General features: G+C 41.9%; 1 protein-coding gene across 2 annotated transcripts in view; it reads right to left on the minus strand.

The window, feature by feature from the left end:
- traf1 (TNF receptor-associated factor 1) overlaps positions 1-19,973 on the minus strand; it is a 43,072-nt gene extending 23,099 nt beyond the window's left edge. Inside the window, exons 1-4 of one of the 2 annotated variants that reach the window (XM_038781579.1) lie at positions 19,771-19,973; positions 5,406-5,642; positions 4,696-4,780; positions 1,896-1,994 (exon numbers count right to left, since the gene is read on the minus strand). In XM_038781579.1, the coding sequence (XP_038637507.1) occupies positions 1,896-1,994; positions 4,696-4,780; positions 5,406-5,614 (393 nt within the window). In that variant the 5' untranslated portion in view covers positions 5,615-5,642; positions 19,771-19,973. Of the gene's footprint in view, positions 1-1,895; positions 1,995-4,695; positions 4,781-5,405; positions 5,643-19,765 lie in introns of both variants that reach the window. The other variant, XM_038781580.1, reaches the window with a different exon arrangement.
- Positions 19,974-21,807: the final 1,834 nt, after the last annotated feature.

Genomic DNA, 21,807 nt, shown 5'->3' on the forward strand with positions numbered 1-21,807 from the left:
TGGTGAGGAGGATGGCGATAGATTTCAACAGGAAGGTGGCCAGGCTGTGGAATAGGTTGAAATGTGGCAGATTAAATTAAACGCAGAGAAATGTGGTCATACAACTTGGTAGGAAATTCAAGGCAATACACTATAAAATAAAGAGTATAATTCTAAAGGGAGCGCAGCCACAATGTGACCTGGGATGTCCCCTTTTAGCACGCACACCCAGCATGTCCACCTACACCCCAAAGAGCCCTCGCTTAGAGTGCAAATCCCATCACTTCCCGTCCAAATATATACACCATTGGCTCCTTTAGCCCGTACACCCGGACGCAGTGAAACAAAAAAAGAAGAGACAAAAAAGAAGAAAATACAGTCCTAAGGTTACATCGGCACATGGCCATTTCTCAATTTCTCAGTTCTGCCACAGTCCTTCTGCCTTCGCAAACTCCTTCGCTGCTTCCGCCGTTCCAAAATAAAAGTCCTTGAGCTTATAAGTCACCCTCAGCTTCGCTGGATATACAATGCCGCACTGCACCTTGCTGATGTACAGTGCCCTCTTCACCCGGTTGAAAGCAGCCCGCCTCCTCACCAGCTCCACCATAAAGTCCTGGTACACACGTATACCAGCTCTAGCTCACTGCACCACCCGCTTCTGCTTGGCCCAGCACAGGACCTTCTCTTTCACACTGTACCTACGGAAGCACAAAGTCACTACTCTTGGTGGCTCACCCGCCTTTGGTATAGGCCTCCCCGACCGATGAGCCCGATCCAGTTCATATCGGGAGGGATCCTCCCCCTGCCCCAATAGTTTCACCAGCATAGCGGCAAAATACTCCGTCGGCCACGGCCCTTCAACTCCTTCGGACAGCTCCACAATCCTCAAATTCTGTCGCCTGGACCTTTTTTCCAGGTCTTCCAATTTTCCTTGTAGCTCCTTGTTCACCTCCATCGCCTTCCGCATCTCCTTCCCCATCGAGGTAAGTTGATCACCGTGCTGCGCCACCGTCTCCTCCACTACCTTCAGCGCCTCCCCTTGCTCCCGCACCTCTGCCATTGCACTCACCACCGCTGTGGTCACCGGGGAAATTGCCTCCTCCACCAGCACACTCAAAACCTCCCTCATCTCCTTCCTCATCGCCTCCAGGTGTTTTGTAAACTGCCTTTCGAATTCTGCAGCCATTACCTTAATTATTTCTTCAGCCTTCAGCAATGCTCCCCTGGTGCTCCAGCCTCCTTTTCCCTGGTGACCTTTCCACTTCCCGACAGGCCCTCAGCTGTTCTTTTACCGGCCGTTTTCTTGCTGATCCTGGACATCACCTCTACTGTGCCTTCTCCCTGCCTTTGACGCCTCCGTGGACCCTGGGACCGGGCTTAAAGCCCCGAAAATGCCGTTCCCGATCGGGAGCCCTCTGTTGCGCGGCCGCCTCCCGCCCGCCGTCACCGGAAGTCCCGGAAGGATTTATTTTTACACAGCAAATGGTTGGCATCTGAAATGTGCTCCCTGGGAGTGTGGTGCAGGCAGATTTAATCTGGGATTTCAAAAGAGAATTAATAAGCACCTGAAGAGAAAACATTTGGAGAGCCATGGGGAGTGGACAGAGATTTGGCATGGAACTGATTGGCTGAATAGCCTCCTTCTCTACTGCAACCAGTCTACAATTCCAGAAATGTAGGCCTAATTTCACAAAGAGTAATGAATGGTATTGTAGATTACATTCTTTGAATGAGTGATTAGACTTGTAGGATATTTTTAAAAGAATGAGCCACAGTGGGCTAAATGGGGATCTACCTTGTGAAATCCACCAAAATTGCAGAAACATGATAATGGTAAGAATTTATTCTTCCATCAACTGGTCCTGTTTTGACATATGATAGCTTCCTTAAAACTTTTAATTAATTGATTAGCTCACCTCATAATTCTTCATTGTGCTTTTCCAGGTACATCCAGGATTGATACAATGTACTTTCAAATCTAAGATCTCCTTAGATACTGCAGCATCACTGAAAATCTAAAAAATAAGGTTAATAGATTAAAGCCTCACCAAAGTAAAAGCCTAAAGCTCAATAAACAGACTTGAGAAGGTCAAATAAGACGACTTGGAATGTTCTTCCAAATCAGCTCTCAAAGTCTTGCAGATTATGAATTAGATTATTTTATTCATGAAGCCCACCTTAAATGATTATGTTGGTTTATAAGTGCTGGCTAAACGTCCCTTTTTGATTAAAAACAGTTGTTTCCTTTACTGAGAATGGGCACTTAAAACTGAAGGAAACAACAATTAAGGTACAGAATAATTTGTGCTTCAATATTAGGAGAACTCATATTTGCACAATATTGCTTCAACATCACAAGAAACTATTAACTGGCAAGAAAGTTTAAAAAATAAGTAAAACTTTACAGCTTAGGTTAACAGAAGGATTTTGAAAATAAATCAAACCATAATCTGGGCATGAGGAGACAGAGCTAAAATATAGATCTCAAATTTACAGGAGGTTATGCAGAATGAGCACTTTATACATCTGGGCTAAAGAAACAAAAGGGTAGTGTTTCCACTTGGGCCACAAACAAACATTGTATTCAAATAATCATAAACATAAAATCTTCCACAACCCAGCACAATTGGGCAGCATAGTAGAACATTATTTTTTTCTCTTTCTATTAAAATGTATTTCTCGATGTATTAAGCGCTGCTACAGTTGCATTAATATAGCTGCAAATTAGTTTATCAGCAAAATTAAGTACTCCACCTGTAATTTAAAATTATTTGAAAGGACTTAAAAATTATGCTGAACCATATATCAATATACACTAGTCAGTTTCCTAGTAAATTTAATATTTTTATAAAGTGGGGGGGGGGGGGGGGGGGGGGGGGGGGAGGTAGGGGGAAACTGAACTGAACTACTATTATTTGAGAATTCACCTCAGTTCAGGAAAGAGTCGAGTCAGAAATAAATTTCTCGTTTGAATTGTGTAGTGGAAGAATTCTTAGCAAAGTAGCCACAATGTATCCGGTCTTCAAGAAGAACTTTTAGCACAGATCAACGTCAAACAGAAATGTAATCAATGGAAATTATCAGTCATAATTAGGGGGGGGGGGGGGAAACGACGTGTGAGAAATGTAGAGATCTTAACTACAACCTCCATCCCATCACCCCGGTCACATTTTGACATGAGTAGGTATTATTTCTAAAATGTGATTCATTTATAGTATTTAAATTTTAACATCAAGAATTCCAAGATACTTGGCTGAATTACATTATATTAACACAAAAAGTTCAATCCTCAGTCTGTTTTCTCAATATAACCTGTATGCTGGTGTTGTATAGACTTGTGCCTGAAATTGGCCTTGAGAGCTCTACAGCATAGCAATGGCATGAGGCTATGCTTAAATTACATTCATGCAGCAATATAGTCAGCTAATCTGATAATGGAACAGCGGCAGAACTAATCAGGAAGCACATCTGTAAATCAAAATCTATGCTTCTATTAGAATTATGATGATTAAATCTTTACTAAAGCAAATACTGGCTTTTGACAAATCTATGTGCATTTATAAAGAGCGAGAGAAATTTAAATATATGTGAACATTGTATGGCTACTTCTTAACTGCCATCTCAGTTTTTAAAGAAGAAGTGTCTGGTTTACACAACAGAACCTCAAGTACCATACTTTCAGAATTGTCCAATATTGCTACTGGTGAACAATGTTTTAAAGCAAGTAGTGGAGACTTTTATTATTTCCCGATTCATAAGCTAGAATTGAAATTCAAAGACACATCATTCAAATTCTTATTATTCAAGTTTTTAAGCACTAACATTTATTATTGCATTACTTTATTTAAACAGGTGGAAAATAGTAGACTAATACAATTGCTAATATTCAGTAATAAAAACAATATTTGACTGCTAATGATAAGCTGTTATTCACAAAAGTGTCCTTCATTTCACTGAAATATTATTGAGGTAGAAGCGCTCATGTTACTCCCTTGCATTGTACCAACAAAGAGTACTTAGACAAGGTAGCCGAGAGCTGGAAATAATGATAGAATTGGGGGTTTGGAACAGGGGAGAAAATGGTTTTTTTTTTTGTCAAAATAATATTTGGTGGCCAAAATGTCACAGTAACTATTCTTGAACTGTGTAAAAATCGATATTCCTGATTTCTTACAGAATTCCCCAGATTATCAGTGCTTTTCCTTTTAAAAATCCATCAGAACCCTGAAATTTGCTTCCATATGACATCCAAACAGATATTGAACTTTGCTTAAACTTTATTACAGAGGAACACAACATTCACTGCTAAAATGTTCATCATTCTTCCTGCTTCATATTACTTAGAACCATCCCTCTAGTCAGAAATTTAATCTGACATATCTTTGGGAAAAAAGCGACAAGGAAAAAGGGTGGAATCTAAATGCTGAAACAATACTAAGGCAGTCACAGAATATAGAAATAAAACTTCTTAGAATTTTCTGTTATTGTTTTCTTTTTTGTGAAAATTTGAATAAAGATTATTTAAAAAAAAAGAAATAAAACAGAAAGTACTGGAAACAAAACATTATAGCGTATTCATCACACATAATAATATTGCATGCCAATGAATAAATCACAAAATTATTCCATCTAGTTTTACATATTAGATGGCACCTGGCCTCTTCTGAAACTAAGCTTTAATTTTGCTAGATACCTTTCACTATAAAAATCACATACCTTTCCCAAGCCCAAAATGCTATCTTCGTTTATACTCTGAGGTTCATCTTCCTTACATTTTTGACAGATTGGAGTTTTATTGTACCTGTTCAATAACAGTAAAATATTTTAATATCAATATCTGCATTAGTTGAATTACAATTAGAGAACCATATGAACTACATACACATCTCTCAATTTGAAAGATCACAAAAAATTAAGATGTTTCTCTTCATCAAACTGTCATGCTAAAATAGGTTAATTGAACTACTATTCAACTTTAAGTACAAAGCAATATAAGCAACTCCAAAAAATGAATCCGTTTAAATCTACACACAAACCCAACATCTAGAAATTGCTTAAAATGTGGTAAACAAAAGGCAGCAATTTAACTTTATAAAATTTGGATTTGTAATGTTCTACTAGATAACTAAAAGGAACTTTAAAAAAATTAGAGCAAAGATAAAAAGCCATTGCCTTTGAAGCATTTTGAAACGTTCAGCTAACTTTTATTCCTCTTCCCTTTGTCAACTCATAATACAATACCACAATTACCCAATTCTCAATAGCGACAGAAGCTTTGCCATCCAAAATGGTACTTTTTTAACGAAAACAGTAACCCAAGAGAGCAAAACAAATACTTGTTTTCTTTTCAAATGTATGGCATGATTATCTTTAGCTGAATACTAGATTTATTTTAAAAGACTACAATCAGTGTAGGAATGTCTTACTTGACAATCCACTCAACACATGCCCAGCAGTACCGATGTCCACACAATGTTTGGTATGCTTTCTTCAAGATGTTTTTACAAAAGCTGCACAGGTACTTCTGCTCCGGTACATCATCACAAATATTTTGTGGAAAGCCAGAAGGTAATTCATTTTCATCGGGTGAAGAAGGCAGACCATTGTGTACAAATCCGTTTAGCTCTTGTGCCATTTAAAACTGCTTGTACATCCAGCGTTTTCTGTCAAAAATGGATCAAAGTTTCTTTAGTGCAGATATACAGAGTCGCAGATGAGAACAAGTCAAGCTGGGAAAATAAAAGGTTTTCACTCAGCAGTAAACTTTATAGTTCAGCTGTGGATTTTTTTAAAAATCCGAGATGACAAATCTGGAAATTCTTAATGATTCTGCAGAGTCAGAATACACCTACACTAACCAAATTGACAGAGTTACCAGTAAATGTTATTTGGTTTGTCAGAAAGTAGAGATGTCTCTATTTTAACTTAATCGCAATGAATAAGAAAATGAATGTACAATCAATCATTGGACTCTGGACTGGATCAACGCAACACCCAACTCAGCACATTTGCATCCTTATCATGACACTGCTGGAGTTGAAGTTCTTGTTCAATGAAATAATGGCTGGGATTCCTGCCGGCAGCACACCCCGCCTGTGGGTTTCCTGATGGAGTGGGGTGGCTTCAATTGGAAAACCCCATTGACAAGTGGTGGGAAGAGAGAATTCCAGCAAATGGAATGCAGAGAAACAGGTGGCTGGGAAACTGGAGAATCTTGTCTAATATTTCTATTACTTACAAACACATTTACATCAACCTTTCTTTTAATTTCAATAGATAAACTGGAACGGTGAGGATTGTTCAGCATTCACACAGTGTTGTCACCCGTGTAGTGTAATGGTGAGCAAGTTACATTTTCATTTGGGCTGTAAGAAACACCCATTTACAGATTTAGAATTTAGAACAGTACAGCACAGAACAGGCCCTTCGGCCCTCGATGTTGTGCCAAGCAATGATCACCCTACTCAAACTCACGTATCCACCCAATACCCGTAACCCAACAACTCCCCCTTAACCTTACTTTTTAGGACACTACGGGCAATTTAGCATGGCCAATCCACCTAACCCGCACATTTTTGGACTGTGGGAGGAAACCGGAGCACCCGGAGGAAACCCACGCACTCACGGGGAGGACGTGCAGACTCCGCACAGACAGTGACCCAGCCGGGAATCGAACCTGGGACCCTGGAGCTGTGAAGCATTGATGCTAACCACTATGCTACCGTGCTGCCATCCAAACATGGAGGAACTTATTTTGAGCTTTACAATATGCTCTTTTTGTCAGATTAGGTTCTGTCTTATAAATTTATTCATGGGCACTTTTACTTTTGTAGCTTTCTCAAGCTTGTGTCCTCCAACTCATGGACAGCTATTTTTTGCTCCATCCCACTATTATTGACAGAGCTCTACATTTTCCAAATCATTCACCTTGTGTTTTCTCTCCATGGTTGCCTTACTTTTTCCTCCATGCTTTTGATCCTAATTCTACCACTGCTTGGTATCAGTTCCTCCTCAGTTGTTACTGCCTGCCATTTGGAAAAGGATCCATTCATTCCTACCCTTTGTTTCCAGTCTGCCCAGTTTTCTATCCATCTCAATAAGACTACCCTCAATCCCATGTGCTTTACTTTTACACACTAATCTGTGATGTGGGACTTTGTGGAAAGCCTTCTGAAAATCCAAATAAACCACATCCACTGGCTCCCCCTTGTCAACTATACTAGTTACATCCTCAAAGAATTCCAGTAGATCGGTCAGTCACCTTTCATAAATCCATGCCAACTCTATACAATCCTGCCACTGTTTTCCAAGTGCTCTGCTATAAAATGTTTTATAATGGACTGTAGTATTTTCCCCACTATCGAAGTCAGTCTGACTGGTCTATAATTCTCTGTTAACTCTCTAGCTCCCTTTTTAAATAGTGGGGTTACATTAGCTAACCTCCAATCTGTAGAAACCATTCCAGTCTATAGAATCTTGGAAGGTGATCCACTATTGCTAGGGCCACTTCCCCAAGTACTCTGGGATGTTCAGATTATATTAATCCCAGTTGATGTTATAACTGGATGACACGATTCCAGAATGGAACCCTGGCTCAAAAGGCGGTAACTTTTTAAATATGAAGCATGGAGAAACAGAGTCAGAGGACTGCTAATTAGTTTTAACAGCAAAACAAAATATTTATAAAACATGAAAAGTTGGATTCTTATACAATACATCTTTACTCCCCCTCCCCACCCTTAGCTTAAAATTAACATGGATTAAAAATTTAATTTAAACTACAATTGTCTCATCAACACAAAAAGCCCCGTTTAAAGCACACAAGACATCTCTGGTAAAATACACAGCCTGCTCTGAATCAAGTTCATTTCTGTGGTTTTCTCCTCAGAATCTCCCCAGATGATTGTCACATGAGAGTTTCCAAACTCCACTCCCAAAAACACATTTTAAAATCTTCTTTCATACTCTCATAATGCTTCCTTTTGGTGGTTTGCATTCTGAAATCCAGTCCAGGTATTACAAATTACACTTTCAAACAAAGCTTCCGCTCCACTTTTAACAGTAACTCCAGTCCAGGATTTATGATTTCTTGGTCGTGACTGCTGTCCAAACTGCTCACAACTGCTTTAAATCTCAAGTCAGATTGTATTAAAATGACATCTACCTTTAAAATAGGCACAGTAGCACAGTGGTCATCACTATTGCTTTACAGTTCCAGGGTCCCAGGTTAGATTCCCAGCTTGGGTCACCGTCTGTGTGGAGTCTGCATGTTTGCCCCGTGTCTGAATGGGTTTCCTTCGGGTGCTCCGGTTTCCTCCCACAGTCCAAAGATGTGCAGATTAGGTGGATTGGCCATGCTAAATTGCCCTTCATGTCCAAAACGTTTAGGTGGGTTACTGGGATAGGGTGGAGGTGTGGGCTTAAGTAGGGAGCTTTTTCCAAGGGCAGGTGCAGACTTGATAGGCTGAATGGCCTCCTTCTGCACTGTAAATTCTACGATCTATGTTTGCTGTCCCATTTTAAAATCTAGTTACTGCAATTGTCTCTTAACTCAGAACATTTTGTTTACTGTTCCTTGAATTCTTCTGAACAATACCTTGGTCTCTGTTCTCTTAACTCCAATCGTCTTAAACACTTAGTGACCCAGGGCCAGGAACGAACCTGGGACCGTGGCGCTTTGAGGCAGCAGTGCTAGCCACTGCATCACCGTGTGTTGAGAAATGTTCAGTCCCAACATTCTGTCTCAAATGCTCTGGCTTGCAGTTAAAACTAACGAAGGAAGATTAGCGCCTGTTGCTAAGCAACATTCCTGCTACTTCTATTTATTCGTCACGCCATAACTATCTCTAAGTACAGTAGAAACACAGTTGGAACTTAACCAACCCCCACACATACAAACACCTTTGTCCACCCAGTATGAATCTTTCCACTCAGTATGAATCTAACTATAGATTTTACCCTTCTCAGCACAGAACCAGTAAATTAAACCCACATAAAACTATACCTTATTTCTAATGTTTACCAATACAAATTTAAACCCCTTAAAACTACCTTTGTTTTCCTAACAAAATTATTAGGCCTTGGGTATTCATAGGCCTTCAATCCCATCAATTTCCCCAACACTATTTCCTGACTAATACTGATTTCCTGCAGTTTCGCCCTCTCACTAAACCCGGCATTCCCCAACATTTCTGGTTCATTATTTGTGTCCTACTTTGTGAAGACAGAAACATAGTATTCATTAAGTTAGTCAGCCATTTCTTTGTTCCCCATTATGAATTCCCCTGTTTCCGACTATATTTGTCCTCACCAATCTTTTTATCTTCACATACCTATAGAGGCGTTTACAGTCAGTTTCTAGGTTCACCACAAGTTTAATCTCATACTCTATTTTCCCCTTCTTAATCAATCCCTTGTCCTCCTTTTGTGGAATACTAAACTGCTCCCAGTCCTCATGTCTGCTGCTTTTCTCTGGCCAATTTGTATGCCTCTTCCTTGGCTCAAATATCATCTCTAATTTTCCTTGTAAGCCATGGTTTGGCCACCTTTCTCGTTTTATTTTTGCGCCAGGCAGGAATGAACAATTGTTGCAGTTCACCCAGGTACTCTTTGAGGGGGGAGGGGTACTTTGGGGGGCACAGTAGCACAAGTGGCTAGCACTGTGGCTTAACAGTGCCAGGGTCCCATGTCCGTTTCCCCGCTGGGTCACTGTCTGTGCGGAGTCTGCATGTTCTCCCAGTGTCTGCGTGGGCTTCCTCTGGGTGCTCCTGTTTCCTCCCACAGTCCAAAGACGTGTAGGTTAGGTGGATTGGCCATGCTAATCATAGAATTTACAGTGCAGAAGGAGGCCATTTGGCCCATCGAGTCTGCACCGGCTCTTGGAAAGAGCACCCTACCCAAAGTCAACACCTCCACCCTATCCCCATAACCCAGTAACCCCACCCAACACTAAGGGCAATTTTGGACACTATAATGGCCAATCCACCTAACCTGCACATCTTTAGACTGTGGGAAGAAACCAGAGCACCCGAAGGAAACCCACGCACACACGGGGAGGATGTGCAGACTCTGCACAGACAGTGACCCAAGCCGGAATCGAACCTGGGACCCTGGAGCTGTGAAGCAATTGTGCTATCCACAATGCTACCATGCTGCCCTTAGTGTCCAAAACGATTAGGAGGAGTTACTGGGTTACAGGGATAGGGTGGAGGTGAGAACTTAAGTGGGTTGGTGCAGATTCGATGTGCCGAATGGCCTCCTTCTGCACTGTGTGTTCTATGTTCTTTGAATGTTTGCCATTGCCTATCCACTGTCATCCCTTTTAAGTAACATTCCCTAATCTATCTTGTCCAACTCAAGCCTTGTTCCATTGTAGTTTCCTTTATTTAGATTCAGGACCCATGTCTCAGAATCAACTATGTCACTCTCCACCTTGATGAAGAATTCTATCATATTGTGGTTGCTCCTCACCAAGGGGCCTCGCATAACTAGATTGCCAATAATTCCATTGTCATTACACAATACCCAGTCTAGGATGGCCTGTTCTCTAGTTGGTTCCTCAACATATTGGTCCAGAAAACCATACAATATACACTTCAGGATTCCTCCTCTACGGTATTGTTACTAATTTTATTTGCCCAATCTATATGCAGATTAAAGTTACCCATAATTACAGATGTTCCTTTATTGGATGAGTCTCCAATTTCCTGCTTAATGCCATGTCCAACATCACCATGACAGTTTTGGAGTCCATACACAACCCTTGTTTCTGCCCCTTGGTGTTTCTCACCCCAACTCAAACAGATTCCACATGGTCAGAGCCAGTATCCTTCACTATTGTGATAATTTCCTCTTTAACCAGCAATGCAACCCCATTGCATTTTCCTTTTTGTCTGTCCTTCCTAAATATTGAATACCCTTAGATGTCCAATTGCCATCCCTGGTCACCCTGCAGCCATGTCTCCGTAATTTTGATTATATCATATCCAATTAATGCATCCACTTTATTGCAAATGCTCCACAAATTAAGACACAGAGCCTTAAGCCTTAATCATCTTTTTAACATGCTTTGCCCTGTTCCCATTATGTTTCACTGTGGCCCTGTTTGATTCTGACCCATGATTTCTCTGCCTATCACTTTTCTTATTCCCTTTTCTGTGGTTTGTCCTTGTCCATGTTCCCCCTTCCTCTTACTCCTTGCATAGATTCCCACTGTCCTGCCATTTTAGTTCAACCGTTCCCAACCATTCTAACAAATACTTTCCCTGGGACATTAGTCCCGGTCCTGCCCACGTGCACCCCATCTAGTTTGTACTGATCCCACCTCCCCGAGAACTGCTCCCAATGTTCCAGGAATCAGAAACCCACACCCTTGCACCATCTCTTCAGCCACATAGTAAGACCATAAGACATAGGAGCAAAATTAGGCCACTCGGCCCATCGAGTCTGCTCCGCTATTCAATCATGGCTGATATTTTTCTCATCCCATTCTCCTGCCTTCTCCCCATAACCCCTGAACCCCTTATTAATCAAGAACCTATCTATTTCGGTCTTAAAGACACTCAGTGATTTGGCCTCCACAGCCTTCTGCGGCAAAGAGTTCCATAGATTCACCACCCTCGGGCTGAATAAATCTTTCCTCATCTCAGATTGTGTCCTCTGGTTCTAATCTTTCCTACGAGTGGAAACATTCTCTCCACGTTCACTCTATCCAGGCCTCGCAGTATCCTGTAAGTTTCAATAAAAACCCCCCTCATCTTTCTAAATTCCAACGAGTACAGACCCAGAGTCCTCAACCGTTGCTCATATGACAAATTCTTCATTCCAGGGATCATTCTTGTGAACCTCCTCAGGACCTTTTCCAAGGCCAGCACATCCTTCCTTAAGATTCATCTGGTATATCCTATTTCTGCTCTGACTAGCATGTGGCACTGATAATAATCCTGAGATCACTACCTTTGAGATCCTACTTGTCCACTTACTTCCTTTATTCTACTTTTAGGACTGCATCCCTTTTTTTTTTAAACCTATGTCATATGTACCAAGACCACTGGCTGCCCCCCTCCCCCCCCCCTCCAGAATGTCCTGCAGCCGCTCTGAGACATCCTTGACCCCAGCATCAGGGAGACAACATACCATCCTGGAGTCTCATTTCGGGCCACTAAAATACCTATCTATTCCCCTTACAATTGAATCCCCTATAACTATTACATTTCCACACGTTTTACTCCTCCCCTGTGCAGCAGAGCCAGCTGTGGTGCAATGAATTTGGCTGTTGCTGCTTTCCCCTGAGAGGCTATTCCCTCCACAACAGTATCCCAAGCTGCATATTTGTTTTGCAATGGAATGGCCACAGTAGATTCTGTATTACCTACCTAGTCCTCTAGCTCTGTTTTTTTCCATTCCCTTTTGGACTGTGAAGTCTTAGCCTGCGGTTTACACCCATTATTCCTGAGCCCACCGTAATGTAATGGTACCTCAGCTACATAGCTTTCTTGCACCCTCAGAAGGCACCCCACTGAACCTGTTAGGAAACCATTTGCAAACCTGAGGGGATCCCTTGTAGCCTGAATGACCGACCGAGCATTAGGAAGAATGGGTGCTGAAAGCCACTACCTGCCCTTTGTCACCCACCCCCATTCTACCACCCCCCACCCTACCTTCATTCACCTTTGGTTAAGGATTCTATGACCCCAGGCCTCTGGTGGGTGCATTGCCACCAGCTGCCATTACTCCCCCTCATGCCAATAGACTCAATGCTAGTCTCCGATTTGCCAGATACTCTCAGTGGGCAGTGCTTCTGCAACCATGGGCTCCAATTGGAGGGTAGGCCATAAGGTGGCCACTAAGTGCATGAAGGGCACCTGCTTCTAACGGGCCTCCCCAATGGAACTGACGGTGGTTCCCTGCTGGTTCTCCAACCAGTGGATGAGATTCCCATCAGCCTGACAAAATCCTAGCTCTGTTACTGTTATAGAATCATAGAATTTACAGTACAGGAGGAGGCCATTTGGCCCATCGGGTCTGCACCGCCCCCTGGAAAACAGCACCCTATATAAGCCCATGCCTCCACCCTATCCACGTAACCCAGTAACCCCACCTAACCTTTTGAAACGAAAGGGAAATTTAACATGGCCAATCCACCTAACCCGTACATCTTTGGACTGTGGGAGGAAACCGGAGAACTCAGAGACCACACAGACACAGGGAGAAAGCGCAAGCTCCAAAACAGTCACCCAAGGCCAGAATTGAACCCGGGTCCCTGGAGCTGTGAGGCAGCAGTGCTAACCAATGTGCCACCGTGCTGTGTAATATTATCAGTTGGAATGCTTTATTTATTTTAAAATGTATTTTATTACAAACATGTATCAAAACAGGTTACAGCTAATAAACACCCCGGGAAACATACTTCCCAACAATTAACTATAAAGTCTGTACAGATTCCCCCCTTTTTCACCCCCCCCCGCGGCGAACAGCCCCTTAAACATGGTCACAAACATCCCCCACCTTTCCTTAAACCCCCCTGAAGAGGCTCTTAACTCATACTTTATCTTGTCTAATCGCAGGAAGTTGTATAGATCACTCAATCAAACCGCTACCCCGATGGCGATGCCGACCGCCACTGCAGTAAAATTCGTCGCCATGCAATCAGAGAGATGAAGGCCAAGACATTGGCCTTCCTCCTCTCCATGAGCTCCGGCTTCTCTGAAACCCCAAATGTTGCCACCATCCTGGCGAAGACCGCGAACACTCCTGCCCAGAATCTTCCGCAACCCCAAAACGTGCATGTGATTCACTGGCCCCTGCCCCTAGTTTAGCACAGGGCTAAAGAGCTGGCTTTTAAAGCAGACCAAGCAGGCCAGCAGCACGGTTCAATTCCCGTACCAGCCTCCCCGAACAGGCGCTGGAATGTGGTCACTAGGGGTTTTTCACAGTAACTTCATTTGAAGCCTACTTGTGACAATAAACAATTTTCATTTTTCACCTCTCACACTCATCTGCTAACCCCTGAAAGAACCCTCTCATTCTCGCCCGACTCATATGCACCCTGTGCACCACCTTAAACTGTATCAGGCTCATACTCGCACAAGGGGAGGTCCCGTTTACCCTACGCAGTGCCTCACTTCATAATCCCCAATTGATCTTTCGCTTCCCTTTTGGAGTGCCAGAAAATAATGAGCATTTGCGGTGTCCCTGTATCGCATACATAGGATTCAGCGTTCTTTTCTTCTCCCCACCCGCCGTTTCCACCACAAATCGATATCCGAGTATATTTTACAGAAATTTGTCTGCTACCTGTTAAAAGTTGTTAGGTCTGGAAGTCTACCTTGATGGACAATCAGCTTAACACTGCACACACTTAAATATCTAGCACTAATAACGTGGTATGATTGGCTGCGTATTTGGGGCTAGACAGAGAATTGGACTAAGGAAGTACTGTAAATGACAACAGGAACAGGGTTTCAAACTGGCTGTGAGGTTTAAAATTAAAAATGAGAGCTGTAAGCTTGATTCCACCTTCTTTAGCAGAACACCAAGGAACAGGATCACAGAGGCCTATTGTAAGCTAACATGTTACACATTGCAAAGTATCATAGAACAAACAGTGCAGGAGGCCATTTGGCCCATCAAGTCTGCACCGACCTATTTAAGCCTTCACCCTGTCCCCGTAACCTAATAACCCCTCCTAACCTTTTTGGTCACTAAGAGCAATTTATCATGGCCAATCCACCTAACCTGCACGTCTTTGGACTGCAAGGAAAAGAAAGTCCCCTTTGATGTCCAGTGTAATTAGAAATATTGAATTTAAAGTGTTATGCACCCCGTGCACCACCTTAAACTGTATCAGGCTCATCCTCCACTATGAACACAAAATCAGAAAAACTAGCACAGAAACTCCCAACTTCTGTAGAAAGTCATAATTTGATCCAAAGTTCCCTTCCCCTCCCACAAAGGAATTTTGATAAATAGAGGTAACAAAATCTCTACTGCTCTGACAGTACTAAAGATATCAGTTTTATTCTGTTAAATTATTGTTTTAATTTTGAGGAAAAGGAACTGAATAGCAAAGTAGCTCAGAACACTGCCTTTTGTTTTTGATTCTACTCTAAAGAGATGGCTGAAAAACTCTTCTTTGATGGGGTGCAATTGTTTAAAATGTAACTCGGTATATAAAGCAACATAACACAATAGAATGTTTTGTGCTACCTTGAAGATGGCTTAGTAACTCCTTGTTCATTTTGTGCACAATTGTTTTTCAGTCAAAAGATCTGCTTACGCCAATGTATGTTTCACTTTCACCAGAACTTTCTTTCCTTGAGAATTATAGCACATACCTACAATGTCAAAGTACTTGGCGGAGCAATTAGTAAACTCACAATATCCCCATTTGGAATTGAAGACTCAAAACTCGATCATGCTTTAAATTGACTCTCATCTTCTGTAAGGTTATAAGTGAACAGATCTGGATTATGAGTGATATTTCAAAGTAGGCCACCATGTCGACTAAATGGTTTACTCAAGTGTCACAAAGGTAGCTTAGCATTACAAAGCCATGCTTTTTGTTGAGACTGAGCTGGAGGCTAGCTGGCCAGTAATCTTTATAGCATGCGTTCAAATGAAAAAAGGAATTAACTTGAGAATCCATAACATCTAAAAGAAATGGAGAGAAGTTTGCTCAGTTCCTCAAATTATAGAATGATCAGAGTTTTAACCACTGTCACAATGATGTGGGATAAATTATAATGCATTGCCAAGGGCAGTCATTTATTTGTTTTCTGTTCAAAATTGTACCAATGAACTATTATTTCAGTTGTAGAACATCTTAAGGCCCATGATCAACATGTGTAATTTTCTTTAAGACAATCTTAAATCTCTCTCCCCTGTCAACTCCAACAATAAGAGCATGGAGCTCATTGAGACAATCGAACCAGCTACCTCTGCCGCATCCCTTCCTTCTAGCCTACCTGGCCAATGCTCTCCTCTACCTTAGCCCTGAAAACACATCTTTCAAAAGGTCCCTGCAGACTACAAACCCGTCTCCAACCTCCCTCAAGGCTCTCCCAAGTCATTGATATATTGTTGCTCCTCGTCCTCCTCAAATTGTCACTATTCATAAAGAAAAATATATTTTAAAATATTGGCAAATATCAAAGTTGAGGTGGTAAACTTCTCAGTCAATAACTTGGCAGGGCAGTTAGTAGGAATGAGTGGCCAAATTCAGTTCCTTAGTGAGTCTTTGCAGCCACACTGGGATTCAGCCAAAAGAAATGTCACGTGCACATTGAAATTGTGGACGATACTGAATTACCTGGATTACATATGGAAATTTATAAAGCAGCCTTTTGCCATTCCAAATAAGATATGGTCTTCACATTCGCCACCATATTGAATAGGATTTCCAGTAACTCGCCTCTTCTGGGCAGCTATTTAAAATGCACCATTAATGTAAAATCCCCTTTTCACACATGCTTTCCAGGGTTCTTGTTGGTCTGTTAAATTATTAACAGGTGCTTTCTAAAGCACTTTATAACTCAGAATAGTAATATTATTGCTGCGTGATTCAAACAATGCTGTGCATTCAACCAGAAAATGAAAGAGGTCCAGGAACACAGCAAGAATTGGAGAGCTATGAGAATGAATTGTGTTAGTATAATGGCACTTTTGCACTGTAAAAATCATTGGGTCGCAGGGGTATGGAGCTCTGTGCAGTCAGTGATCAATGATCTTTAAAGGTCATTTTGCGAATTTAACTGTCCTCTTGTTACTGCTATTCATGTGGCTGGACAGAAATTATAATCAGACTGATGTAGGTTCTTTATTCTGCAGAACGGCTGGCATGCAATAAGCAGATTCCAATGTCCTCTTCCATGGACATTCGGTGGCATTTAACTGGGTCGGAAAGTGATGGGTGCCCCACCAATATCCCCATTAAGTCTGTGGTGGGAAGACTCATGGACAACCTTCCTGCCCCACTGCAAATGGAGACTCTTAAGTGGGCAACAATTACCCACTACTTGAGGGCCTCATCGTGCCACTGCTCTTATTCATCCAGGGCGAATGGGGGGCTCGTCACTTAGGCACCTGGAAAGTGAACTGTGTTTAGCTGGTGGGTTTCCGGGGAAGTGGAATTAGAAGGTTGGGGGAACCCACGGAGAGCCGCCCCTTGCCCCTGATTTCTCTCCCTCCTCATCTGCAAATCCTCTCCTGCCTTCACTCACTTGTACTGGTCCATGGTGACCCTAGGGCTTGGGTAGGTGCAGTACCAGCAGCAGCCAGCACCTACCTGGTAATGCTGCTAAGCAATTGAACAGCTGTCGGCCTCTGATAGGCCGGCACTTCAGACAGGACTTCTGTCCCTGGTGGTCCTTGTTCCTATGGAATGCCAGCCAGTGCAGAGTTAAATGCCTGATTTATATTTAATGCGGCAGGCCTTCCCAAAAGGAGACAACACGGTACTCTCGCCAGCTCTTTAACCAGCGGAGGAGACCACCATTGTCTCCACTAAATACTGCTCCATGTGCTCGCAGATCTCCAGTACTAGGCCACCCACAGACTCATGCAAAATAGAATGTAAACTTAAAGGTTAGACAACGGAAGATTTGATACACAAACCCCAGGAACAATTCTACATTGTTTCCACATACATGAGCACGCAGGCAAAAAGCACACATTTAAATTTTATTACTCCTTACCTCCACATACACGAGCACGCAGGCGAAAAGCACACATTTGCATTTTATCACTCCTTACCTTCTTATGCACAGACAAGAGAGTTAATAAGACCATAAGATGAAAGATTTACTTTGTTTAGTTACACCATAATTAATCATAGATGAGAATTAGTTAAATTTCTTCCTGAAAAACATGGGTTGATATTTAACCACTACCGAATCAGTTGGTGCATTAGTACAGTATAAGCACAGCACACTGCAATTCTGACAGCTGTACCACAAAATTAGGGTCATGCAATCATTGAATTATTTTAGCGTATGAGGCAGCTATCTGGCCAATCGTGTCTGTGCTGCTCTCTGCAGGAGCAACTTAACTGGTCCCACTCCTTACCTTTGCCCTGTAGCCCTGCAAAATTGTTCGCTTCTGATAAGTATCCAATGCCTTTTCAAAGCCATTCCTGGGGTTTGAGCAGAAAAATCAAGGCTGACACTCCAGTACAGTACTGAGAGAATACTGCACTGTCAACGGTGCTGTCTTTTGGATAGGACTTTAAATTGATATTTCATCCGCCTGATCGGGTGGATGTGTTATCCCTGGTGTCCTGGCCAATATTTATCATCTCAATTAACATCAACAAAAAAGAGTAACTGGCCATTATCGCATTCCTATTTGTGGAATTTGTTGTGCACAAATTGGCTACCACGTTTTCAACATTACTACAGTAACAACACTTCAAAATAATTCACTGTGTGCTGGTCAAGTCTTTCTTTATTTTCCTGGTTCCAAACCTGTTGCCAAGTTAGGAAAAAAAATACATGTTTCTCATTGCAATTCAGACAAAAGGGAAGGGGGCCAATCTCTTTCATCCTGTTCACTGCTGTACATCTCAGAATCCACCAGCAGAGACAAAAGGGGCATATGGTCCCAAAATGGAAAGGCAGAAAATAACATTTTAAAAATAAACATGTTATTTCCTCACACAAAAAGGAAAAACACTGGACAATCTCAGCAGGGGCTGACATAATCTGTGGAGAGAGAACAGAGCTAACATGTTCAGTCAAGAGTCAACATTAGCTCCCTTCTCTCTCCACAGATGCTGTCAGACCTGCTGAGATTGTCCAACATTTTCTGTTTTTGTTTGAGATCCCAGCATCCGCAGTAATTTACTTTTATCTTAAGTGTTATTCCCTTGCTTTTTGAGTCTGCTCAAATTGGATCAGTTTGAAAACTAAAGAAACTTCCAAAATAATCATTACATATTAAAATACACACACATTTCAATTAAATCCCTCTACAAATAACATAGGAAAACTTATTTTTCCCCAAATTAAAAACCAAGTTGATCTTAAAAATCCAAAAGCACAAAATTGATCCTGATCTGAAATGTTGGTAAATGGGAATTCAGAATTTCCAAAACAAAAAGTGATAACATCTACAACCGCAAAAAGTGTATACTGATGGGAAATATTTGCAAATTTCTTCCTCTGCCACCGTTTAAAATGAATATTGGACGGGGGCTGTGGCTTTTCAGGTAAAATCCTCCTTATAACAAGATGTCAATAACCGGATGTTAATGTGAAGAATCACAATTTGGGGAAAAAAATAAGGGAGCAGGAACTTCAATTAAAAGAAAAATGAACAAAAGGACAACTTCCATTTTTTTTGTGGTTTCAAAACGTTAAGATTTCGTTTAAAAACCAGTTAATCCACGCTCAGGTAATTTGAACAGTCCAGGCTGCACTGAATATTATTCAAGGTTGGCGACAGATTCCGGGCCTTCCTCGGCGGCCGTTGGAACGCTGCCTCTTTTCAAAATTTAAAAAATAACGACTCCCCGGGATGGAGACCCGGCAGAGAGCGGCGATGAGACCTCTACCAAAATGCGCCCCACTTTACTGTAAAGTACATATTTCGAAACTATATATATTTTACATTGAAGCGCGGCAATCAATTAGCGTCTCTGGCGCGCGTTTGTTGTGGACAAAGGTCGTCGCGCGTTTGTTTCTAAAAAGTCCCCAGCAGGCCGCTTCTCGAAATTCTTCTGGTACTCGACAGCACTCTCCATATAAACGTTCCGGGGACCATAAAGGTAAAATAAATAAAGGTCACATACTTTACCTAAAATATTCGTTCCACGGTTTGAAATGCTTCCGCTTCCAATCTCCACAAGTGCAGTTTGAACAGGAACTTCCTGTAGCTGAAGAAAAGGCAGCTTCCCCAAAATTAACTGATCTTCTCCGATCTTGCATTCGTATAGCGCCTCATCACCCACAGGACGCCCCGAAGCACTTTACAGTCAACCAAGTGTTTTTTGGCCAGCAGCCTTTGGTTAATAGATGGCAACCAATTTACATACAGCAAGCTCCCGCATGAGCAGCAACCCAGTAGCATGTTTGTTTTGTGGGGTTGATTGAGGGATATAAATATCCCACTGGACATTATTGATAACCACCACATTCCTGACCCCGCTCTTCTTCGAAATAATGCCATTGCATCTTTTGCAATTGGTTTATCATCTCATCCAAAAGAAAGCATCTCCAAAAGTACAACGCTCCCCCAGTAATCCACAGGAATGTTAGCCTGGATTCTTGTGCTCAAGAGCAACATTTAAAACTTAAATCTCACTTGCTGGAGTTCACCCTCCCAAGGTGTGTGCCCGTTTAGTAATGTTTTCTTCAGGCATAGGCCTAAACTATGACATTCACAAAGATACGTGAAACGAACATCTCCCTGATTTCTAATAGGACCTGCAGTCTCTGGAATATGGTCATCTCCAGCAACAGCTTGACTATATGGCGGCCATTCTGACACAGCTGCTGATTGGAAATCCAAACTTCAATTTTATGATATTTGGTGACGTGGCTGGTGAAGCCCCTGGCTGTGAAGGTAGCTAGCATCATGGTTGTCACTGGTGACATTGATAGCCCAGATGTCCTGGCGCAATGCCTGGCCTGCAGTCAAAGCCATCACATGCTGAAAGCCGCATATGGCCCTGACTCCAGCAAGCATATCAAGGAGGCTCAAGAATATGCAGCTGCCCAATCTTACCCACATCCAGGTAGAATTACTCAATGGCACCAGACCCAAAAACCTCCCTTACGAAACAACGCTTCACAAATTGCACAGTCTCTTGAAATTGCCCCCATGCTATTCAACTTTATACAAAAGCATTTACTGCACATTCTTCACTTCCTCACTCTCCACTTCGGTCCAGATATATCCTGATGTTCCACATTGTCAGTTGGTGTAGACTTGCAGTGGAAGGAACACAGGCACATAGGGGCACAAGGGGGTCATTCGGCCTGTCAAGCCTGCTTTGCCATTCAAACAGATCATGGCTGATTATCCACCTCAACACCATTCCCCCCCCCCCTCCCCCGGGCCACCATTCCTATATTCCTAGATGTCATTAATATCCAGAAGTCTATCGATTTCTGTCTTGAATGCATTCAGTGACTGAGTTCCCACAGGGGAATAAAGAATTTCAAAGATTCATCTCTGAGTGAAGAAATTCCTCCTCATCACAGTCTTAAATGCCCTGCCCCTTATTATGAGACTGTGTCTTCTAATTCCAGACTCGCCAGCCAGGAGAAACATCATATTCACATCTACCCTGTCACACCCTGTAAAAAGAATTTAAGTTTCAATGAGATCACCTCTCATTCTTCAAAACTCTAAAGAATACAGGCCCAATTTCCTCAGTCTCTCCTCATCAAACAACTGTACTTGGGATTAATCTGGTGATCCTCCATTGCACTCAATATAAAGCAAATCCTTCATTAGATAAGGAGATCCAAATTGTACACATTACTCCAAGTGAGATCTCACCAAGCCATTTATAACTGCAGCAAGACATCCTTACTCCTGTGATCAAGCCCTCTCATGATTAGTAGGATCCTGAACGAGAACCCAACTATTTTCAATTTGTAAAACTGTGAGGAAATGTTACTGCACCACAGGAGTGATAACACTGGCTCATAGGAATCTTTTATGTCAAAACAAACTTTAATTTAATCACAGAATTAACAACATTAGCATCAAAGAAATAGCTTTATAGTTAACAGTCATAACTGTTCTTAAGTAAAAGAAGAAGCCTTAACTTACTTCCTAAACCTGTCACTATATTCTAATTAAACAAACAAATATATTTCAAAT

Source organism: Scyliorhinus canicula, chromosome 21 (assembly GCF_902713615.1).
Source record: "Scyliorhinus canicula chromosome 21, sScyCan1.1, whole genome shotgun sequence".
NCBI classification, from domain to species: domain Eukaryota; kingdom Metazoa; phylum Chordata; class Chondrichthyes; order Carcharhiniformes; family Scyliorhinidae; genus Scyliorhinus; species Scyliorhinus canicula.